Here is a 26,744-nt window from a genome sequence, read left to right as displayed (position 1 = left end):
CCCCCCTGCAGTGCACATTGTTTTGCCCAACTGCTAACAAATTTGCTGCTGCGATCAGATCTGAATTAGGCCATAGTTGCCTGCCCTCCTGCATTCTGCAATAGACTCACTGAAATATTAGCAATCTCCCTGACTCCCTGAATAGACCAGCAATCTCCCTGATTGCACATCCATTATGTAGCTGTTATATTCTTGGGAAATTAAATAAATCAGAGATACATACATTCAAATGGATTCATCAGTGTAATTTCCATGCATTGGTTATAAGGCACAATGGGGCAGATGTATTAACCTGGAGATGGCATAAGGAAGTGATAAACCAGTGATAAGTGCAAGGTGACACACGCACCATCCAATCAGCTCCTAACTGTTAATTTACATATTGGAGCGGATTGGCTGGTGCGTGTATCACCTTGCACATATCACTGGTTTATCACTTCCTTATGCCTTCTCCAAGTTAATACATCTGCCCCATTGATCCCTATGCATCCCACATGCATTTTAAATAAGGTTTGTTGTGGCCACTTACAGTATATGGAACCTCATGTAAAACACAATACACAAATAAATCCTGAAATATATCAGTGCCTTTTCTTCAACAAGTCGATCTTACTAAATTTGGGGCTCATTTACATTTGGATGTACTGTTAGTTATTTTTCTGACACGCCTCTCAGATGTAGCAGTACTAGTCCGCACTGATAGGTGTTACTGTCACATCTCCCTGAAATGCTTTATCAAAAGTAGGCAAGTATGAATTAGGCCCATGGTCCCCTGCAAAAGAAATCGCAGCTGCACAAGAGCCTGTGTGCACCTCCAATCAGGCCCCTAGTTTTGAACTGCAGTGAAGAAAATTAGATTTCTGTTTGTGGGATCTGACTATTTCAATTCAATAAAGGGGTAGAGAGGGTATATGTATATATATGCATACAGTATATGACAACAGCCTTTACTACCATTGGAAAATGTTGGAGGTTTGTGGAGAGTGGTTCTCGCCTTACATTTTCGTCTGCTACAAAACACTTTACATTGCATTTCTGCCAGAAAACATATTTTTTGGCTGTCTTAATATTTTCTCACACTTCTCAATTTCTTAAATGACAGAAATGTTGTAAACCTAAGCAGAGAAAAACGGAAAGGTGTTAATGAAAAATCACGACCTCAGCGCCGTATTCCCACCTGGGTGGTGGATCCACGCCACCACCTGAGCATCAGCACAATGCGTGTTACTCTGGTACACCTGGTTTAATAGACTGTACATCAACTAAACAAACCCTCAATGTGGAAGCTCAGTATCTTCAGACTAGAGATGTGACAATGATATGGAGAGCGTGTAGGGCGTTGTTCCTTTGATAGCGTGTCAGTACACTGTGACAGGCTACATGCGTCCTGTCCAGACCTTGTTTGGGTGCACTGTGATCCCATATTCAGCACTTCAATGCCCAAATCCCAGAGGCACAGATTCTTTGCTGCCCCATTAACTGACCTTGTAGTTGGTGTTTTCTTTTGCCCCATTTAGTTCCACTTGCCTATTGCTTTAGTTTTGCTTAATTTGTTTGGAGCTCAATTTACAAAAGAAAAGAGTAATCCCTCAGGGACACTCACCACACATAAACCAGTGACATTCAGCGGACAGAGAGATTTTCTGCTTCACTTGCAACATCAAACATAACTAATACCCTGAACTGTTACTTAGGGAAGAAATTATACTTCTCAGCTACATAATTAGAGGTACAAATATAAAAACTGCTACTTCACACGTAAATGTCACATATGAAATATTCAACACATAATACATAAGCTTCAGATGTATTCACGACAAAACCAGTTACTTCATATATAGCAGCATACTGTACACTAATTGTTGTTTTATTTGTTTGTTTTAAATCCCTTGCTCTGTATATGTTACACAAATGTTGGAAAAATGTGTTTGCTTCAAAACATTTCTAGAAAAACATCCTATCATACTATAATACTGTAGGTAATGTCTCTGTCTCAGCTGTCTGATGTAGTATATTGATCTAAATGTACACAAAAATGATAGTGTCCATGCTGGTATTTGCATTATGCTGCCATGCAGAGTATGCAGAGAGTATGTTTTATTATTCACAATTGTGCAATTTGGGCACATTTCTAAAATACCCGCTACAGTATATCCTATGCAACTGATTTATCATTTTATGCTCCCATATTTATAATGGTATCTACTTCCTCCTCTTCACTATAAAATATGGTATTTATAAAGCTTTGTGGCTGTAACTTAAAATTGGCACCAAAAGAAAAATTGGTAGCATGCTAAAAAATATATATTTATTATATATTATACATACACATAAAAATTACAAGATCAGTGGCAAACAAGTCACACCAGTAACAACAAAAAAACAAAAAAAACACATTTCAAAAGACCAGGATATAAAACAACAGAATGTGCTAAATAAATGTATTTATAGTCACTAACCAAGAAATGTTAGCAAAAATAACACAGCATATAGCGATGTAGATATGACAGTGTTCTTCCACTTACATTTCTGAACCACATCATTACAGTTTGCCAAGTACATACTGTATCTTTCTAGCTTTATCATTTTGCTTGCAGTACTTTATAGCTAGGTGCTTTACATATCACAAACTTTGTCCTAAACATACATTTTCCACATGAAAGCCATTATAGGGAGCAACAATATGATTGCATTGTGGATGGGCACACATTAAAGCTTGATATGTGAGAAATCCATGCACTGAATTGCCAACATCCTCTTTACCTTCCTCCTTCCTGGACCAAATGTGCCCACCAGCTCAATGTGACCTAAGTGTTGTTGCACCTTGGCAGAAGCCTGCTAATGGCTTCATTACCACTTTAATTACCCCTAACAGCTCCAGTGATGTGCTGCGGCTTTTGGGAGACTTGTCACTGAGTTGTGTGAACTGGCTGAGAGAGCCAGGGGTGGAGATTCCTAAAGCAGCTGGACCCCATCTGGAACTGAGCAAGAGAGAGAGAGAGCAGCTACTGGTACTGTGGTGAAACCAAATGCTCAGGTACAATGCAGGTTCATGGCAAAAAATCAATATCATTTTTTTTAAACAAACAGATGCAGCATCTAGCTCCATTTACCATGTCTGCTCTAGAAAGAGACACAATGGCAATACACACATGTTGGTCTGTTTCTCAGCTATCAGTCTTGGTGTACGCACACAATAATGTCTTCTATAGTAATTATAAAGCATGACATTACAACTGTATGGTCATTAACAACAAAGTCTGCATCATTTCACACTATTATCGGCTATAGTCAGACATAGATTTGAAAGAAAAAAAAATATTAAATGTGCATGGTCAAATGAACCAGAAAGATTATCATATCAACCTGTAAATGTACTCCAGCAAATTGTTGCAGGGTATGTTCTAAATATGTTCTAAATAAAATAAAATAAAATCACATATAGCAAAAAAATAAAATAAAAATAGCTATATAGTATAAGTTGGAGGCAACCATATGATGTGCATCTCTGCTCATATAAAATAACCTAAAACAAATAGTAAAGTGTCAAAAAGTCAATAAACTGAAACCAGACTTTGGGGGAGGGAAGGGCTTTCTTAGACAGCCCTCAGTAGGGGAATGTTTTGGGATATGCTAATGGATATTAGTCTCAGTGGACCAACCTCCTTTAAAGGTGATATATATAAAGCTGGTGCTTCAATACAAAGGCACTTAGCCTACTCTTACTAATTATTGAGGAAATCAGCCAAACACACTCCAAAGCCATTTCCTAAGCCTTTATCACTTCAACCTGAGCCAGCATATTCTATCAGTCACTAGCACACAGAGAGTCGAGATGGTGGATAGTTGCCATTTTTCCCCATCCGAATTCTTTTATGACAGTTCTTGCATCCCTTCTCCGGAGGAGGAATTTACAGACGACTTTGAGCATGGGATGCCTGATTATGAAGCGCACAAAAAAGGCTTCCAGGAGTCGGATGAAGAGGAGCACGTGAGAGCACCTACAGGTCATCACCAGGCTGGCCACTGTCTCATGTGGGCTTGTAAAGCCTGCAAAAGAAAGTCATCTACTATGGACAGAAGAAAGGCAGCTACCATGAGAGAGAGGAGGCGACTGAAGAAAGTTAACCATGCATTTGAGACTCTCAAGAGGTGTACTACTGCAAACCCTAATCAAAGGCTGCCCAAGGTGGAGATCTTAAGAAATGCCATCAAATACATAGAGAGCCTGCAAGACCTGCTAAGAGAACAGGTAGAGAGCTATTACAGCCTTCCAGGACAGAGCTGCTCTGAACCTAACAGCCCGGTGTCCAGCTGCTCAGATCGCATGGTAAGTAATATCATATACAGTATATTTATCATAAGTGTCATCATCCTGTGACACTGACATACAGGTGCATGGTTATCACTATTTACCCTTACATATGTCATTTATATGTACAGTATGTATGCCTTAATTAAGTCTTGCTTGTAATAAGTGCGGTGTATTGATATGCTGGACACATTAGTACAACAGCAGTTTTTCTCAGTTTGTTGTGTGAACCAGCATCAGTCACTGCAGGTGAAAGTAATATAAGGTATTTATGAAGGGAGTGAGTAAATATTCCCATGTGAAATGACCCTCACAAACTGTGTATTACAGTCTGCTGCTTATATCTGCCAGGTTCTGAGAAACTCTGGGGAACAAAAATCTCCAGTTAAATTAGTGTGGCCTCCCCCGGCCCCAAATCATTCTTCATGCTTAACATGTTACACATTTTTGTGAGATTTCAATTTTGCTATGCTGCTCATTTTACAAGGAACCTCTGAATTAGCACCAGTTAATGTCATAAAAGCCTAGGAGACTTTTAGTGTCTGTGTGTGTGGGGGGAAGGGGGTGGGGGGGGGGCTAAACACACATTTAAGGTGTTACACAAAGCGCTTTTAATGTGGCACAAAGACAATTACATTGAACAGTCTTTAAACTTGTACTTGACAACCAGAGACCTCATAGGCACTTTATTTATTTTTAGACGGAATGCAGCAGCCCACAATGGTCCAGAAGAAATAGGTATGACAATGCCTATTGCACCGATTTACCAACATGTAAGTATTTCAGATACGATGTTATTTGTTGACTACAGAACATCTTTAGAATGAAATAGAATTCTAAATGCAGGGTGTGCTGGGATGTATGATTACACAACAGCAAGAGGTCCATTTGCCCACATCTGCATCCCGACATATCAGTTACAGTAGGATCACACTTTGCCATCCAACTGAAGATGAATTAATCATTTTTATTTATCTTTTGCTCCACAGCCTTTCCTACAAACAAACTCACAGCACTCTCGAGCCTTGACTGCCTGTCTAATATAGTGGATCGAATTGCTTCCTCTGAGCAATGTGTTCTCTCTCTTCAAGACTCCATCTCATCGTCTCTTTCCAACAGCACTGATTCTCTGCCAAGCACCCCTGAGACCCCCGATTCCAGACCAGTGTACCACGTGCTCTAAGTTCTACTAAAGCATTGCAGGTCATGTACCTTAAAGACATTTCCTTGATATCAGAGGATCCCTATCGCTTCCTATAAAGGAGTGATACAACTATAAATATGGTGTACAGAACATGAAGGACATTTTTTACATGCCTAAATTATATTTCTACTTGGCTACGTATCCTATTTAACTGGATTTTTATGAAGTAACATTCTTTGTGGCAATTAAATACAGCAATAAAAAATGTAATTTCTTTTTTTTTAAATTGAATTATGAACTTAAATGACATTTAGCACATTGTCTTTTAGAATTTAATGTTTGCATAAACCAGACATGTATGATAGCCACAAATGAAAATATTTGTTTTTGTAAATACTTTCATTTTAAAATAAAATCTAAATGTATTAGTTTCAAGAATGTGTATTGTAATTTGCAACCTGTGATATAAAGATTTTATTAACAAAATATGTGTCTTACTATTATAGAATAGCATTTTACACACACACACACACACACACACACACACACACACACACACACACACACACTGTAGAAAACGCATGTTCAATTGCAAATTCCATAGGTGACCTCAAGTACTGAGGGGGGAGATGTATCAAGTCTTTGAGAGACATACTGTATATTGGAGAGGACAGATTCTGTCTTTTGCAGGCTGTGCTAGATAACTGATAGATATAAACTGACTAGTTGCTATTGGCAACTTCTCCACTTTATATCTGTAGAATATTTCATATAACTCCCCACAAAACACTTAATTTTGTATTCAACCCCTACAGTTGGAACCAGATTATAGAACAAACTATCTCTTTAATTAACCCCCAAACCAGTGTACCATTTTCATTGCATCTCTGAAAGTAAAATTTTATTGGTGAGATGTATTAAGATTATGATGGAACTTTTTGGCAAATTCAATTTGCAAATAGCAACAATCACCTTTTAACTAACAGTTATGAAGTACATCATGTAAAATTAGGATGCGGACAAGATCCCGCCGGACGGAATCCCGGCGGTCGAAATACCGACACCAGAATCCCGACCGGTACAATCCCGACATATTCTCCCTCTGTGGGTGTCCACGACACCCATAGAGGGAGAATAAAATAGTGTGCCGAGCGTAGCGAGGCACCGTGACCGCAGCGTGGCGAGCGCAGCAAGCCCGCAAGGGGTTGCGTTCCGCTCGCCACCCCTGTCGGAATTCTGCCGGTCGGGATTCCGGTGTCGGTATTTCGACTGCCAGGATCCTGTCCAGCGGGATTTCGTACTGATCCCGTAAAATGATAGGTACTGTATAAGCTGATCGGTTGCTATGGGCAATTTCTCCACTCTTTAGGCTTGATACACCTCCCCTTTAGTGTTAAAGGTCAGAAAACATCCTGGTGATGCAACGTAGTATGGTGGAAGATATTTCAACAATGTGGCCATTCCTTAAGGTCTAATCATTTGCTGAATTCAATACATGATAGGGCAAATTCAATTAGCCACAAAGTTAGATCAGTACTTCGTGTTCTAATACTCCATGCCCCATTAATGTCTGTCTGTTTTTGGGCAGTTTTGTTCTATTACTGTTGTTGTAATTGTAAAGTGCAACGGAATATGCTGCGCTATATAAAAAAACTGTTAATAAATAAATAAATGTCATAACTCCTTGCTTGTTTTTGCTTAGGTCCTATGTGAGCAAAAACCAGTCAAGATTTCCTACTGTAATAGCCAGAAATGTGACAGAACAGCTGCCCCAATAGCTGAAAGCTCTCTAACGTCCTTTCTCTGAAACAATGGTTTCTGTTGGCTATTTTTTTATAAATTGTAAAAGTTCAAAGGTAGAGCTATCATTAAAGATGTGGGGTAGAGGGTGTGGTATGTCTTTAAAGGACAAGCCCATTACTTAGAAATTAACCAAATATTTAAGTCATCAGAGGTAATTTAATTTACTTATTATTATTATTTATTGTTTAATATTGCTCAATAAGCAGAGAAAGAAAAAAAAAACCTCTATTACCTTTTAATTAATTAAAAGATCCAAAAGTCAGTTAGCAGGTTGGTTTTGGCATATAAATGATTACCGCTTTAAAAATACGGGCAGACTCGCACAAAGTCCTGCACAGCCTGCAACTCGCAGGCTATTAAATTTCACCCCATGGGCGGGATGTACTAAGTGACATCGCAGCCCATCATTGCGATGCTAATCGCATATGTACTTAGCATTGCGAAGAACAGTTCTTCCGATAAGAGCTGTCCTTTGCGACCTCCAGCGGTTCCCTGACTTACGGGTTTCGGCCCCAGCGGTCATTCTGTGTATGCGCAGTGACGGGGACGGCCGTGGGGCATGCTCGGAGGGATCTAATCAGATTGCTCACACCAGCACTGCGGAGAGAAGCCCATAGGCTTCTATGTGGTATGGCCAGAAAAATCTGGCGATCCCCTCCGTGACGCTGTCCCAGCCGCCGGGGGTTAGTACATTTGAAAAATGCGGTACACGGGGGTTTACCGCATTTTCCATCTAGTACATCCCGCCCCATGTCGCTTACAATAGGCAATAATTCTCTAATAATACAGAGGTCTCTATTAAATACCTGAAACTATGTTGCTGGTCAGCAGGAGCTGATTCCAAGTTCAGAGGCAGTCCTGATTGCATCTTCAGTCGCTGCTGCTGATGGTCTAATGAATCTACCGCCATTGCTTATTGGCTAGTTAGTCTCCTGCAGGGGAGTTTGCCTGACAGGCTGGAAGGCTGGGGGCGGCTAGAAGAACTACAATAGACTGACATGAGTTACAGTAGACAGCCCGTGTGAAACAAGCTGTGCAGCAGGCAGCATTTTTATAACTTTAATTAAACTCTGCAGTCTCTGCCAGAATTAGAAGTAACACTCAGAGACATTAGTGCCTGGCCTAAGTGGCACCCCAAAAATCCTGACACCAAAGGCAGCCGTAGAAATGCAGCATCAGGGGCCCATGCTTATGAGACTTGGCCAACCATTAAAGAGACATATATAGTGGGGTGCCACACCCTACACCTAGATATGGTGCTAGGGACCCCAAATATACAGAGAGGCATTGATGCGGCTTTGGGGCTTATTCATATATTTGCGCAAATATATGTAACCGAGATCTCTGAATTCTAATATTGTGTGGGATTTAAATCTGGTTACTGTTATCATTCAGGGTGCTGGGGGAAACAAAATGCCTTTTTTTCTCAACCATTAAGAGGACATAACCTGCAGACATGGATACTACAGTAACTGGGTCCATATAAATATGTAAACTACAAAATTTGATTAGCAGGAGGGCGGATCTTTGTGTAGGGTCTGTAGAAACAAATCAAGCAGCCATGTTCATCCATGTTCCTGCTCTACCAAGTACCTGACCCCCTAATAGAGTAACAATGCATAATGTGAGTACACAGCCCAAAATCTGACATTATAGGTGGGGTTGGGGCCCACGTGCAGTGGGGCCCACCGGATATTTCCCCTGTGCCCCTATGGGCTAGTCCAACCCTGGACAGCTCTGGCCTGTATAGAAGGATGTGTAGTGCCTGACGTTTTTTATTTTGACATAGGAAAGCAGGGACTTTGGTTCTTGGTACCTAGAAACCACCCTAGATGCTGTAAACGATTGTGCACCTTCCTTCCCTATCATGTCATGAGCTCCGCCCACTGCAGGAGGCTGTCAACAGATGGCTGGGGCCAGCTCAGGACACAGCAGAACAACAAACCAACCAATCACATGCTGACTGTCTTCTATGTCACACAGCTCTGTGAGGAGGGGAGTATGTGTTCTGCAGCAGATAGATATAGTGCCTGTTTCATCGAATGGGCAATATATCTGTAGGTCATCAACAGGTGTGTATATCCGATATGTCTCTGAATGTTGCTAACAGACATGTCGCATTAGCCCTACAGCAAATCTGGTGCTGATATATCTTGCAGATATATCAGCATGTCGGGCCGTGTGTCCGGGCAACTCGCTGACCACCCATACACTGGCTGCAGGGACTGACGTCACAGCTGGGTAGACAAATTCAAATGCCTGCCCAGTTGTAATGTCTGCAAAGACTTATCAAGAGCAGGGGCATCTGAAAATGGGGGGGCAAGTGGGCAGTTTGCCCCCCCAACCCAATATGAGACAGAGGCGCAGGGGAGCGCTTACCTCCAGATCCCCGCAGACGACATCTCCTTTAAAATCAGTCTACTACCGCAGGGTGCTGTGTCCTCCTATCTTCAATTTTGTCCTAGCCGGCTGTCTCTCCTTCACAGATGCATTACTGGGAGGAGGCGTGTCTATGGTCCCGGGATGTACCGGCCTGGCCACGCCTCCTCCCAGTAATGCATCTGTGAAGGAGAGACAGCTGGCTAGGACACAATTGAAGATAGGAGGACACAGCACCCTGCGGTAGCAGACTGTTTTTAAAAGAGATGCCGCTTGCGTGGATCCGGAGGTAAGCGCTCATCTGCACAATGGTGGGCAGCTAAAAAAGGAGAGAAGGCTGGCACCATGGGGATGCCAAAATATTTGTTTTCTACCCCCCTCCTCCGCCCCCTCGCAACCTAAAAGCATTCCGGCTCCCCTGATTGACACTACGCTGTCAGTTGGTCTGCCAGTCAGCATAGTGAGTACCCATACAAAGAAACTGAAAGGTTTGTTGGATGTGTATGTCAGTATAAAGGCCCGTACACACTGGCCGATATATCGGCCGTTCTCTTGAACGGCCGATATATCGCGGGTCCGTCGGCCAGTGTGTACGGCCGATACGTCTGTGAACTCCGTCGTTCACAGACGTATCGCGTCGGCCCCGCAGCACAGCCGACGGCCAATATATCTACCGATATATTGGCGCGTTGCTGTGTGTGTACGGGGCGGTCGGCCGACCGCCGTACACATGCTGCGGCAGCCGGTGGTGATTGACAGCTGAACTGAAATGGTGAGCTGAATCGTATAGATCTACAATAGGTAGGCATAGATACATATATTGCATAAATAAAGGGAATCCCTGGAAGTCCCAAAATACTATAGATGATCAAATCATATAATCAATTATAGTTACCACTGGTGGTAGTGTAAGGTGGAGACTGTCGGAAATGTTCAGTCAGTCTCTAACGCCTTAATCCAAGTGAGTAGCCCGTAATGAAAGGTGTATAAATCTTTGGGCTAGGTGATCCGGATAATTTCACTGTGCAATATGCGCTGTGGGCTGTGCAGGTTGATGTTGTAGAGTTCGTCCGTTCTGTGTTACCTGATGGTAGAGCGGTATAAGGCTTCTGCGAGCTGGGATCTGGCTTCAGAGAATCACTGTACAAAGCCACTGTTCTGGGCCGGCACCAGATGCGTTCGACTGGAGCGGCCGCGCAGGGCGCTGGCTATTTAAGGGCGGCTGCCCATTTCTAATAAGGTGCCGGCTGTTAGCCAATCAGAGTTCACGGACTGGCAGCGGTGGTTCGTTATTGGCTGCCGGGCTGCGAGCTTTAATTGGCTCATGGACCGGCACCATATTTGAGATGACTGGCGGCCGGGAACAGGTGAGAGCCATGCCGCGGAACAGACATCATGATCGCGGTGAGTGAGCCCGGGGGTTGAGGGCAGGATGGTGTACGGCAGCTTGGGACGCTTGTCCCTGCTGCCAAAGCTGAGGTGCCGGGAGCATAGCTCCCAGACCTCAGCACACTGCGCACCCCCCCAACCCCGCCTCACTGGGATTCAGTTATCTGGCACTGGGGGCATTTGTGTATCTGGCAGCACAGCACTGTGGGGGCATTTGTGTATCTGGCAGTGCAGCACTGTGGGGGCATTTGTGTATCTGGCAGCACTGTGTATCATAATCTGCCATTTGTGTATCTGGTTCTGGTGGCACTGGGGACATTAGTGTATCTGGTGGCACTGTGGGGGCATTTGTGTATCTGGCAGCACTGTGGGGGCATTTGTGTATCTGGCAGCACTGGGGGCATTAGTGTATCCGGCAGCACTGTGGGGGCATTAGGGTATCTGGCAGCACTGTGGGGGCATTAATGTATCTGGCAGCACTGTGGGGGCATTTGTGTATCTGGTAGCACTGTGGGCATTTGTGTATCTGGCAGCACTGTGGGGGCATATAATGTGTATCTGGCAGCACTGTGGGGACATATAATGTGTATCTGGCAGCACTGTGGGGGCATATAATGTGTATCTGGCAACACTGTGGGGGGCATATAATGTGTATCTGGCAGCACTGTGGGGGCATATAATGTGTATCTGGCAGCACTGTGGGGGCATATAATGTGTATCTGGCAGCACTGTGGGGGCATTTGTGTATCTGGCAGCACTGTGGGGGCATTTGTGTATCTGGCAGCACTGTGGGGGCATTTGTGTATCTGGCAGCACTGGGGGCATTAGTGTATCCAGCAGCACTGTGGGGGCATTAGGGTATCTGGCAGCACTGTGGGGGCATTAATGTATCTGGCAGCACTGTGGGGGCATTTGTGTATCTGGTAGCACTGTGGGCATTTGTGTATCTGGCAGCACTGTGGGGGCATATAATGTGTATCCGGCAGCACTGTGGGGGCATATAATGTGTATCTGGCAGCACTGTGGGGGCATATAATGTGTATCTGGTAGCACTGTGGGGGCATATAATGTGTATCTGGCAGCTCTGTGGGGTCACATTATGTGTATCTGGCAGCACTGTGGGGGCATATAATGTGTATCTGGCAGCACTGTGGGGCATATAATGTGTATCTGGCAGCACTGTGGGGGCATATAATGTGTATCTGGCAGCACTGCTGCGGGCATTTAATGTGTATCTGGCAGCACTGCTGGGGGCATATAATGTGTATCTGGCACTGCTAGGGGCATATAATGTGTATCTGGCACTACTGGGGGCATATGTGCATTTGGCACTGTACTACTGGGGGTGTATGTGCAGCACATTACTGGAACGTTTTGTGTATCTGACACTATACTGGGGACATTATATGTAAGGAACACTACTGTGGGCATTATGTGTAAGGCTGCTAATTGTGTATAGAGGGGGTGTGAAAATAAATATATATTTAGAGTTTGATAATATAAAGTTGTGAAGCCATGCCCACTTTCCCAGGAGTGCGCGCGCCTGCGGCGCCCGCATTAGAGGGGTAGTGGGCGCTTCTAAATTTTTCGCTCAGGGTGCTAGTATGTCTGGAGCCGGCGGCACGTCAGAGTATCCTGCACGTCAGTGCAGGATACCGGCGGCAATGATGTCGGCGGCACAGTGTAAGTGAGAGATGCCGGATGTAAGCGCCGTCAGCCTGAATACAGTGGTAACAGCGGCATAGTAGTAATAGAGTAAGCCAAATAGATGCCCAGTTGGAAAGGGGCAGTGGGCTTCTCCTATGCACAGTGGTGGTCCCAGGGGTCCCTTTCTCTGTGTCCTCAACGCGTTTCTCCGCACACAGGGTGGCTTTGTCAAGAGGAAATATATGTATCTATGCCTTCTTATTGTAGATCCATACAATTCAGCTCACCATTTGAGATTTAATTGTTTTATTAAGTTTTTATTGTTGGTATTGTCTGACATTAAAAGTGTGTTTTTATTAAGGTTGCCTCTGTGGTTCTGAGTGCCTGCTAGTGTGTACCCAGCCTGAGTAATGTCAGGCTATATGTCTGTCCTGTCAGCCTGTCTGTGCGGTCAGTCTGTAGCTCAGTCTTGTCAGACTGTTTCCCAATCCCATCAGTGAGTCTGTACCGTCAGTCCTGTCAGTAAATCTGCACATGCTATGTTGTATCATGATGACGAGTAACAGGGTACCATAAATCATGGTTGGTGAATATTTTGTTAAGTTATGTCAATTATATGCAAAGTTGTATTTACTAACATTGACTATACAGTATCAAACAATACATACACACTTAGGTAACCAAGAAAATGTAAAATAGCATTTACTTGTTGCAGTCACTGGCCACATGGTAGACGCAGCTAGAACTCCCAGCTCTATGATAAATGTTGCATACTTACTGCAGTACTGAATGTACCTGGTATACACACACTGTATGTGCCGGCACATACAGCTAATTTTATTTTATAGTGTGAAAAAATAATAATATTTTTTTACCTATAAATATAGTATCATTTTAATCTAAATCTTTTTAGAAAAGACTCTGTGAATAAGCAACACTTTGGGACTCAGCTGTGCTTGTTATATACTGTATGTAAAAAAAAAAAAGAACTACATTGAAGTGTCCTTATTAAGCTTGCTGCAGCAGTTCTTTGCATTGTTCCATAATTAAAAGCAAATTGACACTCCCTTCCCCCTTGTAGAAATTCTGTGTTTTCAACTGGAAAGTGTTGATAGATAGCTACTGAATGTATAAGAAAACAGTATGTGCTGATAGATAGAGGGCTCACATCTATGATAGGCTACGTTTTTAGTTGATATTGTTTGAAACCCATCTCTGCCTATCTAACACTAACTGAAGCCTCATATGCCAGATCAGAGGCTGGCTGGCAAGGGGGGCAGGGTGCCATCTGCCACATGGGCCAGTGAAATTTAAGTCATCCCAGGCCGCCTGGCTGCTGGAGGCAAACAGAGGTCTGAACAGCAGGGGCTAGCAGAAAATGGCTACCTCCATAGCAGACTATAAGAAAATGGCCACCACTGACCAATAAAGACCCATGTGTCCTTTTCCAGGGGCTGGAGAAAGGACACTTAGGGGCTGCTCTTCCTCCTGCTGGAGTATGTACAGGGAGGGGGGCAGAGGCCAGTGTAGTTAGGAGCATTCTAGAATAGTGTTATGTGATCTCCCTTAATAAAGAATGAACTTCTGGGCCAGCTTTACCGCTAGAGAGATGGTATTCGGAGTCAGCAGCACTCTGCAAACTAAAGCAGGTAAAAACTAATACACTGGTACTGCATACCTCCCAACTTTGACATCTGCGGAGGAGGGACCCAATCGCGTGCTGAAGACGCGCCCCCGATTTTAGGGGGCATGGCCTAACGGAAAGGGGGCGTAGCCTCGCGGCAAGTGCCGCGATCGCAAGCCAGGCCCCCATTTTGGTCATTATGGGGGCATGAACAGCGCTGTGAGAGCTGCTGGTCATGCCCCCTGTCCCTCTCTGCCGTGAATAGACGCTGTGCGCATGCGCACAGCATCTATTCACCGCTGCACTCCTCAGGGCAGCGAGTGACAGGGGGGGATCTCCCAACTGCCCCCCCACCCACGGGACACTGCGGCCCGCGGGTGGGACAGCGGGACAGACCGTGAAAAAATAAGATTTTACTTACCGATAAATCTATTTCTCGTAGTCCGTAGTGGATGCTGGGGACTCCGTCAGGACCATGGGGATATAGCGGCTCCGCAGGAGACAGGGCACAATAATAAAAGCTTTAGGATCAGGTGGTGTGCACTGGCTCCTCCCCCTATGACCCTCCTCCAAGCCTCAGTTAGGATACTGTGCCCGGACGAGCGTGCATAATAAGGAAGGATATTGAATCCCGGGTAAGACTCATACCAGCCACACCAATCACACCGTACAACCTGTGATCTGAACCCAGTTAACAGTATGATAACAACGAAGGAGCCTCTGAAAAGATGGCTCACAACAAGAATAACCCGATTTTTGTAACAACAACTATGTACAAGTATTGCAGACAATCCGCACTTGGGATGGGCGCCCAGCATCCACTACGGACTACGAGAAATAGATTTATCGGTAAGTAAAATCTTATTTTCTCTGACGTCCTAGTGGATGCTGGGGACTCCGTCAGGACCATGGGGATTATACCAAAGCTCCCAAACGGGCGGGAGAGTGCGGATGACCCTGCAGCACCGAATGAGAGAACTCCATGTCCTCCTCAGCCAGGGTATCAAATTTGTAGAATTTTGCAAACGTGTTTTCCCCTGACCAAGTAACTGCTCGGCAAAGTTGTAAAGCCGAGACCCCTCGGGCAGTCGCCCAAGATGAGCCCCCTTCCTTTTGGAATGGGCTTTTACCGATTTTGGCTGTGGCAGGCCTGCCACAGAATGTGTAAACTGAATTGTATTACAAATCCAGCGAGCAATCGTCTGCTTAGAAGCAGGAGCACCCATCTTGTTGGGTGCATACAGGCTAAACAGCGAGTCAGATTTTCTGACTCCAGCCTTCCTGGAAACATATTTTTCAGGGCCCTGACAACGTCAAGTAACTTTGAGTCCTCCAAGTCCCTAGTACCCGCAGGTACCACAATAGGTTGGTTCATGTGAAAAACAGAAAACACCTTAAGGAGAAATTGAGGACGAGTCCTCAATTCTGCCCTGTCAGAATGAAAAATTAAGTAAGGGCTTTATATATGATAAAGCCGCCAATTCTGACACACGCCTGGCTGAAGCCAGGGCTAATAGCATCGTCACCTTCCATGTGAGATATTTTAAGTCCACAGTGGTGAGTGGTTCAAACCAATGTGACTTTAGGAAACTCAAAACAACATTGAGATCCCAAGGTGCCACTGGGGCACAAAAGGAGGCTGTATATGCAGTACCCCTTTTACAAACATCTGAACGTCAGGCACTAAAGCCAGTTCTTTCTGGAAGAAATTCGACAGGGCCGAAATTTGAACCTTAATGGACCCTAATTTTAGGCCCATAGACAGTCCTGTTTTCAGGAAATGTAGGAAACGACCCAGTTGGAATTCCTCTGTAGGGGCCTTCTTGGCCTCACACCACGCAACATATCTTCGCCAAATGCGGTGAAAATGTTTTGCGGTTACATCCTTCCTGTCTTCGACCAGGGTAGGGATGACTTCATCTGGAATGCCCTTTCAGGATCCGGCGTTCAACCGCCATGCCGTCAAACGCGGCCGCGGTAAGTCTTGGAACAGACAAGGCCCCTGCTGGAGCAGGTCCTTTCTTAAAGGTAGAGGCCACGGGTCTTCCGTGAACATCTCTTGAAGTTTCGGGTACCAAGTCCTTCTTGGCCAATCCGGAACCACGAGTATCATTCTTACTCATCTCCCTCTTGTGATTCTCAGTACTTTTTGTATGAGAGGCATAGGAGGGAACACATACTCTGACTGGTACATCCACAGTGTTACCAGAGCGTCCACCGCTATTGCCTGAGGGTCCCTTGACCTGGCGCAATATCTAGTTGTTCAGGCGGGACGCCATCATGTCCACCTTTGGTTTTTCACAACGGTTTACAATCATGTGGAAGACTTCCCGATGAAGTCCCCACTCTCCCGGGTGGAGGTCATGCCTGCTGAGGAAGTCTGCTTCCCAGTTTTCCACTCCCGGAATGAACACTGCTGAGAGTGTTATCACATGATTTTTCGCCCAGCGAAGAATCCTTGCAGTTTCTGCCATTTCCCTCCTGCTTCTTGTGCCGCCCTGTCTGTTTACGTGGGCGACTGCCGTGATGTTGTCCCACTGGATCAATACCGGCTGACCTTGAAGCAGAGGTCTTGCTAAGCTTAGAGCATTGTAAATTGCCCTTAGCTCCAGTATATTTATGTGGAGAGAAGTCTCCAGACTCGATCACACTCTCTGGAAATTTTTTCCTTGTGTGACTGCTCCCCAGCCACTCAGGCTGGCATCCGTGGTCACCAGGACCCAGTCCTGAATGCCGAATCTGCGGCCCTTTCATAGATGAGCACTCTGCAGCCACCGCAGAAGAAACACCCTTGTCCTTGGAGACAGGGTTATCCGCTGATGCATCTGAAGATGCGATCCGGACCATTTTTCCAGCAGATCCCACGTAAAGGTTCTTGCGTGAAATCTACCGAATGGGATCGCTTTGTAAGAAACCACCATTTTTCACAGGATCCTTGTGCAATGATGCACTGATACTTTTCCTGGTTTTAGGAGGTTCCTGACTAGCTCGGATAACTCCCTGGCTTTCTTCTCCGGGAGAAAACATCATTTTCTGGACTGTGTCCAGAATCATCCCTAGGAACAGTAGACGTGTCGTCGGAAAAAACTGCGATTTTGGAATATTTAGAATCCACTCGTGCTGTCGTAGAACTACTTAAGATAGTGCTACTCCGACCTCCAACTGTTCTCTGGACCTTGCCCTTATCAGTAAAGCGTCCATATTTCTTTTAAGAAGAATCATCATTTCGGCCATTACCTTGGTAAAGACCCGGGGTGCCGTGGACAATCCAAACGGCAGCGTCTGAACTGATAGTGACAGTTCTGTACCACGAACCTGAGGTACCCTTGGTGAGAAGGGCAAATTTGGACATGTAGGTAAGCGTCCCTGATATCCAGTGACACCATATCGTCCCCTTCTTCCTGGTTCGCTATCACTGCTCTGAGTGACTCCATCTTGATTTGAACGCTTGTATGTAAGTGTTCAAATATTTCAGATCTCACCTAGCCGTCTGGCTTCAGTACCACAATATAGTGTGGAATAATACCCCTTCCCTTGTTGTAGAAGGGGTACTTTGATTATCACCTGCTGGGAATACAGCCTGTGAATTGTTCCCAATACTGCCTCCCTGTCGGAGGGAGACGTTGGTAAAGCAGACTTCAGGAACTTGTGAGGGGGAGACGTCTCGAATTTCCAATGTACACCTGGGATACTACGTGTAGGATCCAGGAGTCCACTTGTGAGTGAGCCCACTGCGTGCTGAAACTCTTGAGATGACCCCCTACCGCACCTGAGTCCGCTTGTACGGCCCCAGCGTCATGCTGCGGACTTGGCAGAAGCTGTGGAGGGCTTCTGTTCCTGGGAATGGGCTGCCTGCTGCAGTCTTCTTCCCTTTCCTCTACCCCTGGGCAGACATGACTGGCCCTTTTGCCCGCCTGCCCTTATGGGGACGAAAGGACTGAGACTGAAAAGACTGTGTCCTTTTCTGCTGAGATGTGACTTGGGGTAACAAAAGGTGGATTTTTCAGCTGTTGCCATGGCCACCAGGTCCGATGGACCGCCCCTTTATACGGCAATACTTCCATGTGCCGTCTGGAATCTGCATCACCTGACCACTGTCGTCTGGCAGATATGGACATCACATTTACTCTTGATGCCAGAATGCAAATATCCCTCTGCGCATCTCGCATATATAGAAATGCATCCTTAAAATGCTCTATAGTCAATAAAATCTTGTCCCTGTCAAGGGTATCAATATTTTCAGTCAGGAAATCCGACCAAGCCCCCTCAGCGCTGCACATCCAGGCTGAGGCGATTGCTGGTCGTAGTATAACACCAGTATATGTGTATATACTTTTAGGATATTTTTCAGCTTCCTATCAGCTGGCTCCTTGAGGGCTGCCGTATCTGGAGACGGTAACGCCACTTGTTTTTATAAGCGTGTGAGCGCCTTATTCACCCTAAGGTGTGTTTCCCAACTCGCCCTAACTTCTGGCGGGAAAGGGTATACCGCCAATAATTTTCTATCGGAGGAAACCCACGTATCATCACACACTTCATTTAATTTATCTGATTCAGGAAAAACTACAAGTAGTTTATTCACACCCTACATAATACCCTTATTTGTGGTACTTGTAGTATCAGAAATATGTAACACCTCCTTCATTGCCCTTAACATGAAACGTGTGGCCCTAAAGGAAAATACGTTTGTTTCTTCACCGTCGACACTGGAGTCAGTGTCCGTGTCTGTGTCTGTGTTGACCGACTGAGGTAAATGGGCGTTTTTACAAGCCCCTGACGGTGTCTGAGACGCCTGGACAGGTACTAATTTGTTTGCCGGCCGTCTCATGTCGTCAACCGACCTTGCAGCGTGTTGACATTATCACGTAATTCCTAAATAAGCCATCCATTCCAGTGTCGACTCCCTAGAGAGTGACATCACCAATACAGGCAATTTGCTCCGCCTCCTCACCAACATCGTCCTCCTACATGTCGACACACACGTACCGACACACAGCACACACACAGGGAATGCTCTGACAGAGGACAGGACCCCACTAGCCCTTTGGGGAGACAGATGGAGAGTTTGCCAGCACACACCAAAAACGCTATAATTATACAGGGACAACCCCTTATACAAGTGTTTTCCCTTATAGCATTTTTATATATGTAATCATATCGCCAAATAAGTGCCCCCCCTCTCTGTTTTAACCCTGTTTCTGTAGTGCAGTGCAGGGGAGAGCCTGGGAGCCTTCCTCACAGCAGAGCTGAGCAGGAAAATGGCGCCGTGTGCTGAGGAGAATAGGCCCCGCCCCCTTTTCGGCGGGCTCTTCTCCCGGAGTTTGTGAGATCTGGCAGGGGTTAAATACATCCATATAGCCTCAAGGGCTATATGTGATGTATTTTAGCCATAAAAAGGTATTATACATTGCTGCCCAGGGCGCCCCCCCCAGCGCCCTGCACCCTCAGTGACAGTTGGTGACTGTTGGTGAAGTGTGCTGACAACAATGGCGCACAGCTGCAGTGCTGTGCGCTACCTTATGAAGACTGAAAGTCTTCTGCCGCCTGTTTCTGGACCTCTGGACCTCTTCAACTTCGGCATCTGTAAGGGGGGTCGGCGGCACGGCTCAGGGACGAACCCCAGGGTGAGACCTGTGTTCCGACTCCCTCTGGAGCTAATGGTGTCCAGTAGCCTAAGAAGCAAATCCATCCTGCACGCAGGTGAGTCTTCTTCTCTCCCCTAAGTCCCTCGTAGCAGTGAGCCTGTTGCCAGCAGGACTCACTGAAAATAAAAAACCTAACTTAAACTTTTATTCTAAGCAGCTCAGGAGAGCCACCTAGATTGCACCCTTCTCGTCGGGCACAAAAATCTAACTGAGGCTTGGAGGAGGGTCATAGGGGGAGGAGCCAGTGCACACCACCTGATCCTAAAGCTTTTATTATTGTGCCCTGTCTCCTGCGGAGCCGCTATATCCCCATGGTCCTGACGGAGTCCCCAGCATCCACTAGGACGTCAGAGAAACGGGACTGTCCCGCCAAAATCGGGACAGTTGGGAGGTATGGTACTGTACTGTATAGCTCCACCTTGCCCCCACTCCCATGTACACTGACACTGTGCTGTCCCACCCTTTAACCCCACTGTGTATACACTGTGCAGCCTCCCTTTAACCCCACCCTGTGCCCACTGACACCGTGCAGTCCTACCTGTGACACCACCGTGTGTACACTGGTACTATGCAGCCCCACCTGTGCCCACTGACACCGTGCAGTCCCATGTGTGCCACCACATACCTCCCAACATGACCCTCTACAGGAGGGACAGAATGCTCTGCTCCTAGACTTCCCTCTTAATTTATTATTGCTATCACCTGTGCTGAAACACCTTTCTTATACATTAACCTGTTCAACACAGGTGCAGACAATCATACAGTAAGAGGAAAGTCCAGGAGCAGAGCATTCTGTCCCTCCTGGAGAGGTTCATGTTGGGAGGTATGCCACCACCCTGTGTACACTGGTACTATGCAGCCCACATGTGCCCACTGACACCGTGCATGCCCCCTGTGCCCCCACCCTGTGTACATTGGTACTATGCAGCCCCACCTGTGCCCACTGACACTGTACATCTCCCCTCTGCCCCCACTCTTTATACTTTTTCACTGCGCAACCCCTCTCTGTCCCCACCCTCAGAGGCAGTAGGAATATAATAAAGTTCAGAAACGTAAAAGATATATTAATTGCAGGCTCAACGTTAGCATGTCAAGTTAGTTGCTGGCAGTCAGTAACTGAGGCACAGTACGAAGAGTACTGTTCCATGCAAAGCGGATGGGGTATGCAAGTACTTAACTAAGTTCAGTCAGTATGTGATAACGTATCCAAACAGACAGGTAAGTGAGTTGGTTGCAAGCAGCAAGCATAGGACTCTGGCTAGTCACAGTGGGAGCCGGCTAACAAATTCATGTAGTCTCCAACTTAAAAGCAGGTAGGTGTTAAACATGCAGGCACTCAGGTGATTGCAGATGAGTAGGTCAGAGGACAGATAACATACAGGCAGCAGTAAGGTTCAATGAGAATACAACTAAAGATCAGTTTTCAGTCAAAGCAGTAAGGTTATAAGCACAGCTGGCAGTTGCAGGCTATATTAGTAGCTGAGGCTCTGAATAGCTAACGTGTGTCCACAATACAGTTCAGCGTCACATGAAAGGTGCAGATAGATTGCAGGCAAGGTATAATAAAGCTGGCTGATACAAGCTGTGGAGTGTCTAAAATACACAAGGGGTCCGCTCTTTCCTGTCACCCTGTTCACTAAGGCAGTTTAGAGTTTCTTTTGCTACCTAGCGCCTGCCTTTCCTGAGGTAAATTATATCCAAAAAGGGTCGTGCTGGCCATTAAATGGACTCCCCTGTTGAAAGGTACAATATTTTATACTGTCTAGTACTCTTAATAGCTGTGTCTGCCAAGTAAAAGGAAGAGCGTCTCTCTCTCTCTCTCTCTCTCTCTCTCTCATCTGACCCCTATTCAGCTCTGCATGCAGAGCTGGGTGACTCTGGCTTTCTAACTGAGGGAATTAGCTGGAGTGTCTGTGGGTCAGAGGTAGGTACCTGCTATCAGCAGCCTCACCCACTCCCCTCTATCACCTGAGACCTTTCCCGGCAGTTTCTCTCAGTACTGGGCAGGCTGGTGTCACTGCAAACGGCTGGCGGCTCTCACAGCGTCCACCTCAGCGGCAGCTCCGCTCTCCACGGCATGTCTCCTCTCACAAACACTGGTGCGAACCCAGCCTACTCTTTTTCCCGCTCTGCCACAGCCAATCAAAACTCCATCAGCCTTCTCACTCCCTCCTCCATTATAAGTAAGTCCAAGGGTCCTAGTGCCTGTCTGCTCACTGGTCCTGTTCGCATCTCCCAGGCAACAGCAGAAGAGAGTGTTATCCCCTTCAGCATTAACAGGATGGGTAGTAATCGAAGCTCAGCAAGGGGAAAATTAGAGGACCTTACTCATGTCTTATCCAGTCCGACAGTTGCCTGCAATGCATACCCTTTGTAGTACAAATTAAGGGGGTCCAGTTCAGAGTGTCACACCTGGAACAGAGATGTTAATGGTTTATTGTGATTTATGAATTGCTTCTTCAAGCGCCTCAGTGTTGTGAATGTGTTTGTTTTGATCTGCACCTTCTTCCTTTTTTTTGACTTGATATACATTTTATGTAATTTGCACATTGAAGGAGCTGAGGGAGGTGATGTTGTACAGTACGAGTATATTGTATCTCACTCTGGTCCAGTTGATGTTGCTACCTTTTATCAGTACTTTGCTCATGCACAGTACCTGTTGAGTGGAGTTGGGGCTGGGAGACTGGCGTTCGGGATCCTGGAGGTCAGCATACCGATCCCGGGATCCCAGCACCCTTTGAGGAGGGATCCCACTCCTATTAACAGACCTCAGCCCCTCATCAGACCAAACCCCCATTAGGGCTACTTCCATACATTTTTCATCCCAATCCACCCCTCGCGCTGTTGTACATAATTTTGAACACCATCTAACACTAGGGTTCTCGCATGTGCAGTAAGGAGTTTCTGGACATTTCTCTGACGTCCTAAGTGGATGCTGGGACTCCGTAAGGACCATGGGGATTAGCGGCTCCGCAGGAGACTGGGCACAACTAAAGAAAGCTTTAGGACTACCTGGTGTGCACTGGCTCCTCCCACTAAGACCCTCCTCCAGACCTCAGTTAGATTCTTGTGCCCGGCTGAGCTGGATGCACACTAGGGGCTCTCCTGAGCTCCTAGAAAGAAAGTATATTTAGGTTTTTTATTTTACAGTGAGATCTGCTGGCAACAGACTCACTGCAGCGAGGGACTAAGGGGAGAAGAAGCGAACCTACCTAACAGGTGGTAGTTTGGGCTTCGTAGGCTACTGGACACCATTAGCTCCAGAGGGATCGACCGCAGGACCCGACCTTGGTGTTCGTTCCCGGAGCCGCGCCGCCGTCCCCCTTACAGAGCCAGAAGCATGAAGAGTCCGGAAAATCGGCGGCAGAAGACTTCGGTCTTCACCAAGGTAGCGCACAGCACTGCAGCTGTGCGCCATTGCTCCTCATGTACACCTCACACTCCGGTCACTGATGGGTGCAGGGCGCTGGGGGGGGGGGGGCGCCCTGAGGGCAATATGACACCTTGGCTGGCAAATCTACATCATATATAGTCCTAGAGGCTATATAGATGTAAAATTACCCCTGCCAGTATTCCAGAAAAAGCGGGAGAAAGTCAGTTGAAAAAGGGGCGGGGCTTCTCCCTCAGCACACTGGCACCATTTTCTCTTCACAGTGCAGCTGGAAGACAGCTCCCCAGGCTCTCCCCTGTAGTTTTCAGGCTCAAAGGGTTAAAAAGAGAGGGGGGGGGGGGGCACTAAATTTAGGCGCAATATATGTATACAAGCAGCTATTTGGGGAAAAATCACTCAGTTATAGTGTTAATCCCTGCATTATATAGCGCTCTGGTGTGTGCTGGCATACTCTCTCTCTGTCTCCCCAAAGGACTTTGTGGGGTCCTGTCCTCAGTCAGAGCATTCCCTGTGTGTGTGCGGTGTGTCGGTACGGCTGTGTCGACATGTTGGATGAGGAAGGTTACGTGGAGGCGGAGCAGAGGCCGATAAATGGGATGTCGCCCCCTGTGGGGCCGACACCAGAGTGGATGGATAGGTGGAAGGTATTAACCGACAGTGTCAACTCCTTACATAAAAGGCTGGATGACGTAACAGCTGTGGGACAGCCGGCTTCTCAGCCCGCGCCTGCCCAGGTGTCTCAAAGGCCATCAGGGGCTCAAAAAACGCCCGTTACCTCAGATGGCAGACACAGATGTCAACACGGAGTCTGACTCCAGTGGCGACGAGGTTGAGACATATACACAATCCACTAGGAACATCCGTTACATGATCTCGGCAATGAAAAATGTGTTACGCATTTTCTGACATGAACCCAAGTACCACATAAAAGGGGTTTTATTTTTGGGGAGAAAAAGCAGCCAGTGTTTTGTTCCCCCATCAGATGAATGAATGAAGTGTGTAAAGAAGCGTGGTTTCCCCCGATAAGAAACTGGTAATTTCTAAAAAGTTACTGATGGCGTACCCTTTCCCGCCAGAGGATAGGTCACGTTGGGAGATATCCCTTAGGGTGGATAAGGCGCTCACACGTTTGTCAAAAGGTGGCACTGCCGTCTTAGGATACGGCCACCTTGAAGGAACCTGCTGATAAAAAGCAGGAGGCGATCCTGAAGTCTGTATTTACACACTCAGGTTATATACTGAGACCTGCAATTGCCTCAGCATAAATAGGGCTGCTGCAGCGTGGTCTGATACCCTGTCAGATAATATTAATACGCTAAGACAGGGATAATATTTTGCTAACATTGAGCATATTTAAGACGTTGTCTTATATATAAAGGATGCACAGAGGGATATTTGCCGGCTGGCATCCAGAATTAATGCAATGTCCATTCTGCCAGGAGGGTATTAGAAACCCGGCAGTGGACAGGTGATGCTGCCTGTAAAAGGCACATGGAGATTCTGCCTTATAAGGGTGAGGAATTGTTTGGGGATGGTCTCTGGGACCTCGTATCCACAGCAACAGCTGGGTAGAATTTTTTTTACCTCAGGTTTCCTCACAGCCTAAGAAAGCACCGTATTTTCAGGTACAGTCCTTTCGGCTTCAGAAAAGCAAGCGGGTCAAAGGCGCTTCCTTTCTGCACAGAGACAAGGGAAGAAGGAAAAAAGCTGCACCAGCAGCCAGTTCCCAGGATCAAAAATCTTCCCCGCTTCCTCTGAGTCCATAGCATGACGCTGGGGCTCCACAGGTGGAGACAGGTGCAGTAGGGGCGCGTCTCGGGAACTTCAGGGACCAGTGGGCTTGCCCACAGGTGGATCTCTAGGTTCTGCAAATAGTATCACAGGGATACAGGCTGGAGTTTCGAGGCGACTCCCTCTCGCCGTTACCTCACATCAGCCTTGCCGGCTGCCCTCGGAGAAAGGTAGTACTGGCGGCAATTCACAAGCTGTACTTCCAGCAGGTGAAAGCAAGGTACCCCTCCTTCAACAAGGCCGGGGTTACTATTCCAAAATGTTGTGGTACCGAAACCAGACGGTTCGGTGAGACCCATTCTAAAATTGAAAGCCTTGAACACTTATATACGAAGGTTCAAGTTCAAAATGGAATCGCTCAGGGCGATTATTGCAAGCCTGGAGAATTTCATGGTATCACTGGACATCAAGGATGATTACCTGCATGTCCCTATTTACCCTCTTCACCAGGAGTACCTCAATATTGTGGTACAGGATTGTCATTACCAATTCCAGACGTTGCCGTTGGTCTGTCCCCGGCACCGAGGTATTTACCAAGGTAATGGCCGAAATAATTATCCCGTACTTGGACGATCTCCTTATAAAGGCGAGGTCCAGGGAGCAGTTGTTCGTCGGAGTAGCACTATCTCGGGAAGTGCTACAACAGCACGGCTGGATTCTGAATATTCCAAAGTCGCAGCTGGTTCCTACGACGCGTCTACTGTTCCTGGGTATGGTTCTGGACACAGAACAGGATAAAAAGGGTTTCTCCCGGAGGAGAAGTCCAAGGAGTTGTTGTCTCTAGACAGAGACCTTCTAATACGTATACAGGTGTCGGTGCATCAATGCACGCGAGCCCTGGAAAAGATGGTAGCTTCTTACGAAGAAATTCCATTCGCCAGGTCCCATGCAAGCATTTTCCAGTGGGATCTGTTGGACAAGTGGTCCGGGTCGCATCTTCAGATGCATCGGCGGATAACCCTGTCTCCAAGGGTCAGGGTGTCGCTGTTGTGGTGGCTGCAGAGTGCTCATCTTCTAGGGGGCCGCAGATTCGGCATACAGGACTGGGTCCTGGTGACCACGGATGCCAGCCTTCGAGGCTGGGGGGCAATCACACAGGGAAGGAACTTCCAAGGCTATGGAAAAGTCAGGAGACTTCCCTACACATAAATATTCTGGAACTGAGGGCCATTTACAATGCCCTAAGTCAGGCTAAACCCCTGCTTCAACACCGGCCGGTGCTGATCCAGTCAGACAACATCACGGCGGTCGCTCATGTAAACCGACAGGGCGGCACAAGAAGCAGGATGGCGATGGCAGAAGCCACAAGGATTCTCCGATGGGTGGAAAATCATGTGTTAGCACTGTCAGCAGTGTTCATTCCCGGAGTGGACAACTAAGAAACCTCCACCCGGGAGAGTGGGGACTTCATCCAGAAGTCTTCCAAATGATTGTACACCGTTGGGAAAGGCCACAGGTGGACATGATGGCGTCCCGCCTCAACTAAAAGTTACAAAGATATTGCGCCAGGTCAAGGACCCTCAGGCCATAGCTGTGGACGCTCTGGTAACACCATGGGTGTACCAGTCGGTGTATGTGTTCCCTTCTCTGCCTCTCTTACCCAGGGTAATGAGAATAAT

The 26,744-nt window shown here is 46.5% G+C and overlaps 1 protein-coding gene across 1 annotated transcript; it reads left to right on the top strand.

Moving 5' to 3' along the window:
• The first annotated feature begins 3,710 nt into the window (after window positions 1-3,710).
• On the top strand, window positions 3,711-5,809 carry MYF5 (myogenic factor 5). Its single transcript, XM_063927716.1, has 3 exons — window positions 3,711-4,330; window positions 5,013-5,085; window positions 5,302-5,809. The coding sequence occupies exons 1-3, from the start codon at window positions 3,836-3,838 to the stop codon at window positions 5,493-5,495; spliced, it is 762 nt and encodes a 253-aa protein (XP_063783786.1). The 5' UTR covers window positions 3,711-3,835; the 3' UTR covers window positions 5,496-5,809.
• Window positions 5,810-26,744: the final 20,935 nt, after the last annotated feature.

The sequence above is a fragment of the Pseudophryne corroboree genome, chromosome 6 (assembly GCF_028390025.1).
Source record: "Pseudophryne corroboree isolate aPseCor3 chromosome 6, aPseCor3.hap2, whole genome shotgun sequence".
Lineage (NCBI taxonomy): Eukaryota > Metazoa > Chordata > Amphibia > Anura > Myobatrachidae > Pseudophryne > Pseudophryne corroboree.
Note: the sequence above shows the minus strand (reverse complement) of the source record. Positions and strands in the feature narration are given on the sequence as shown.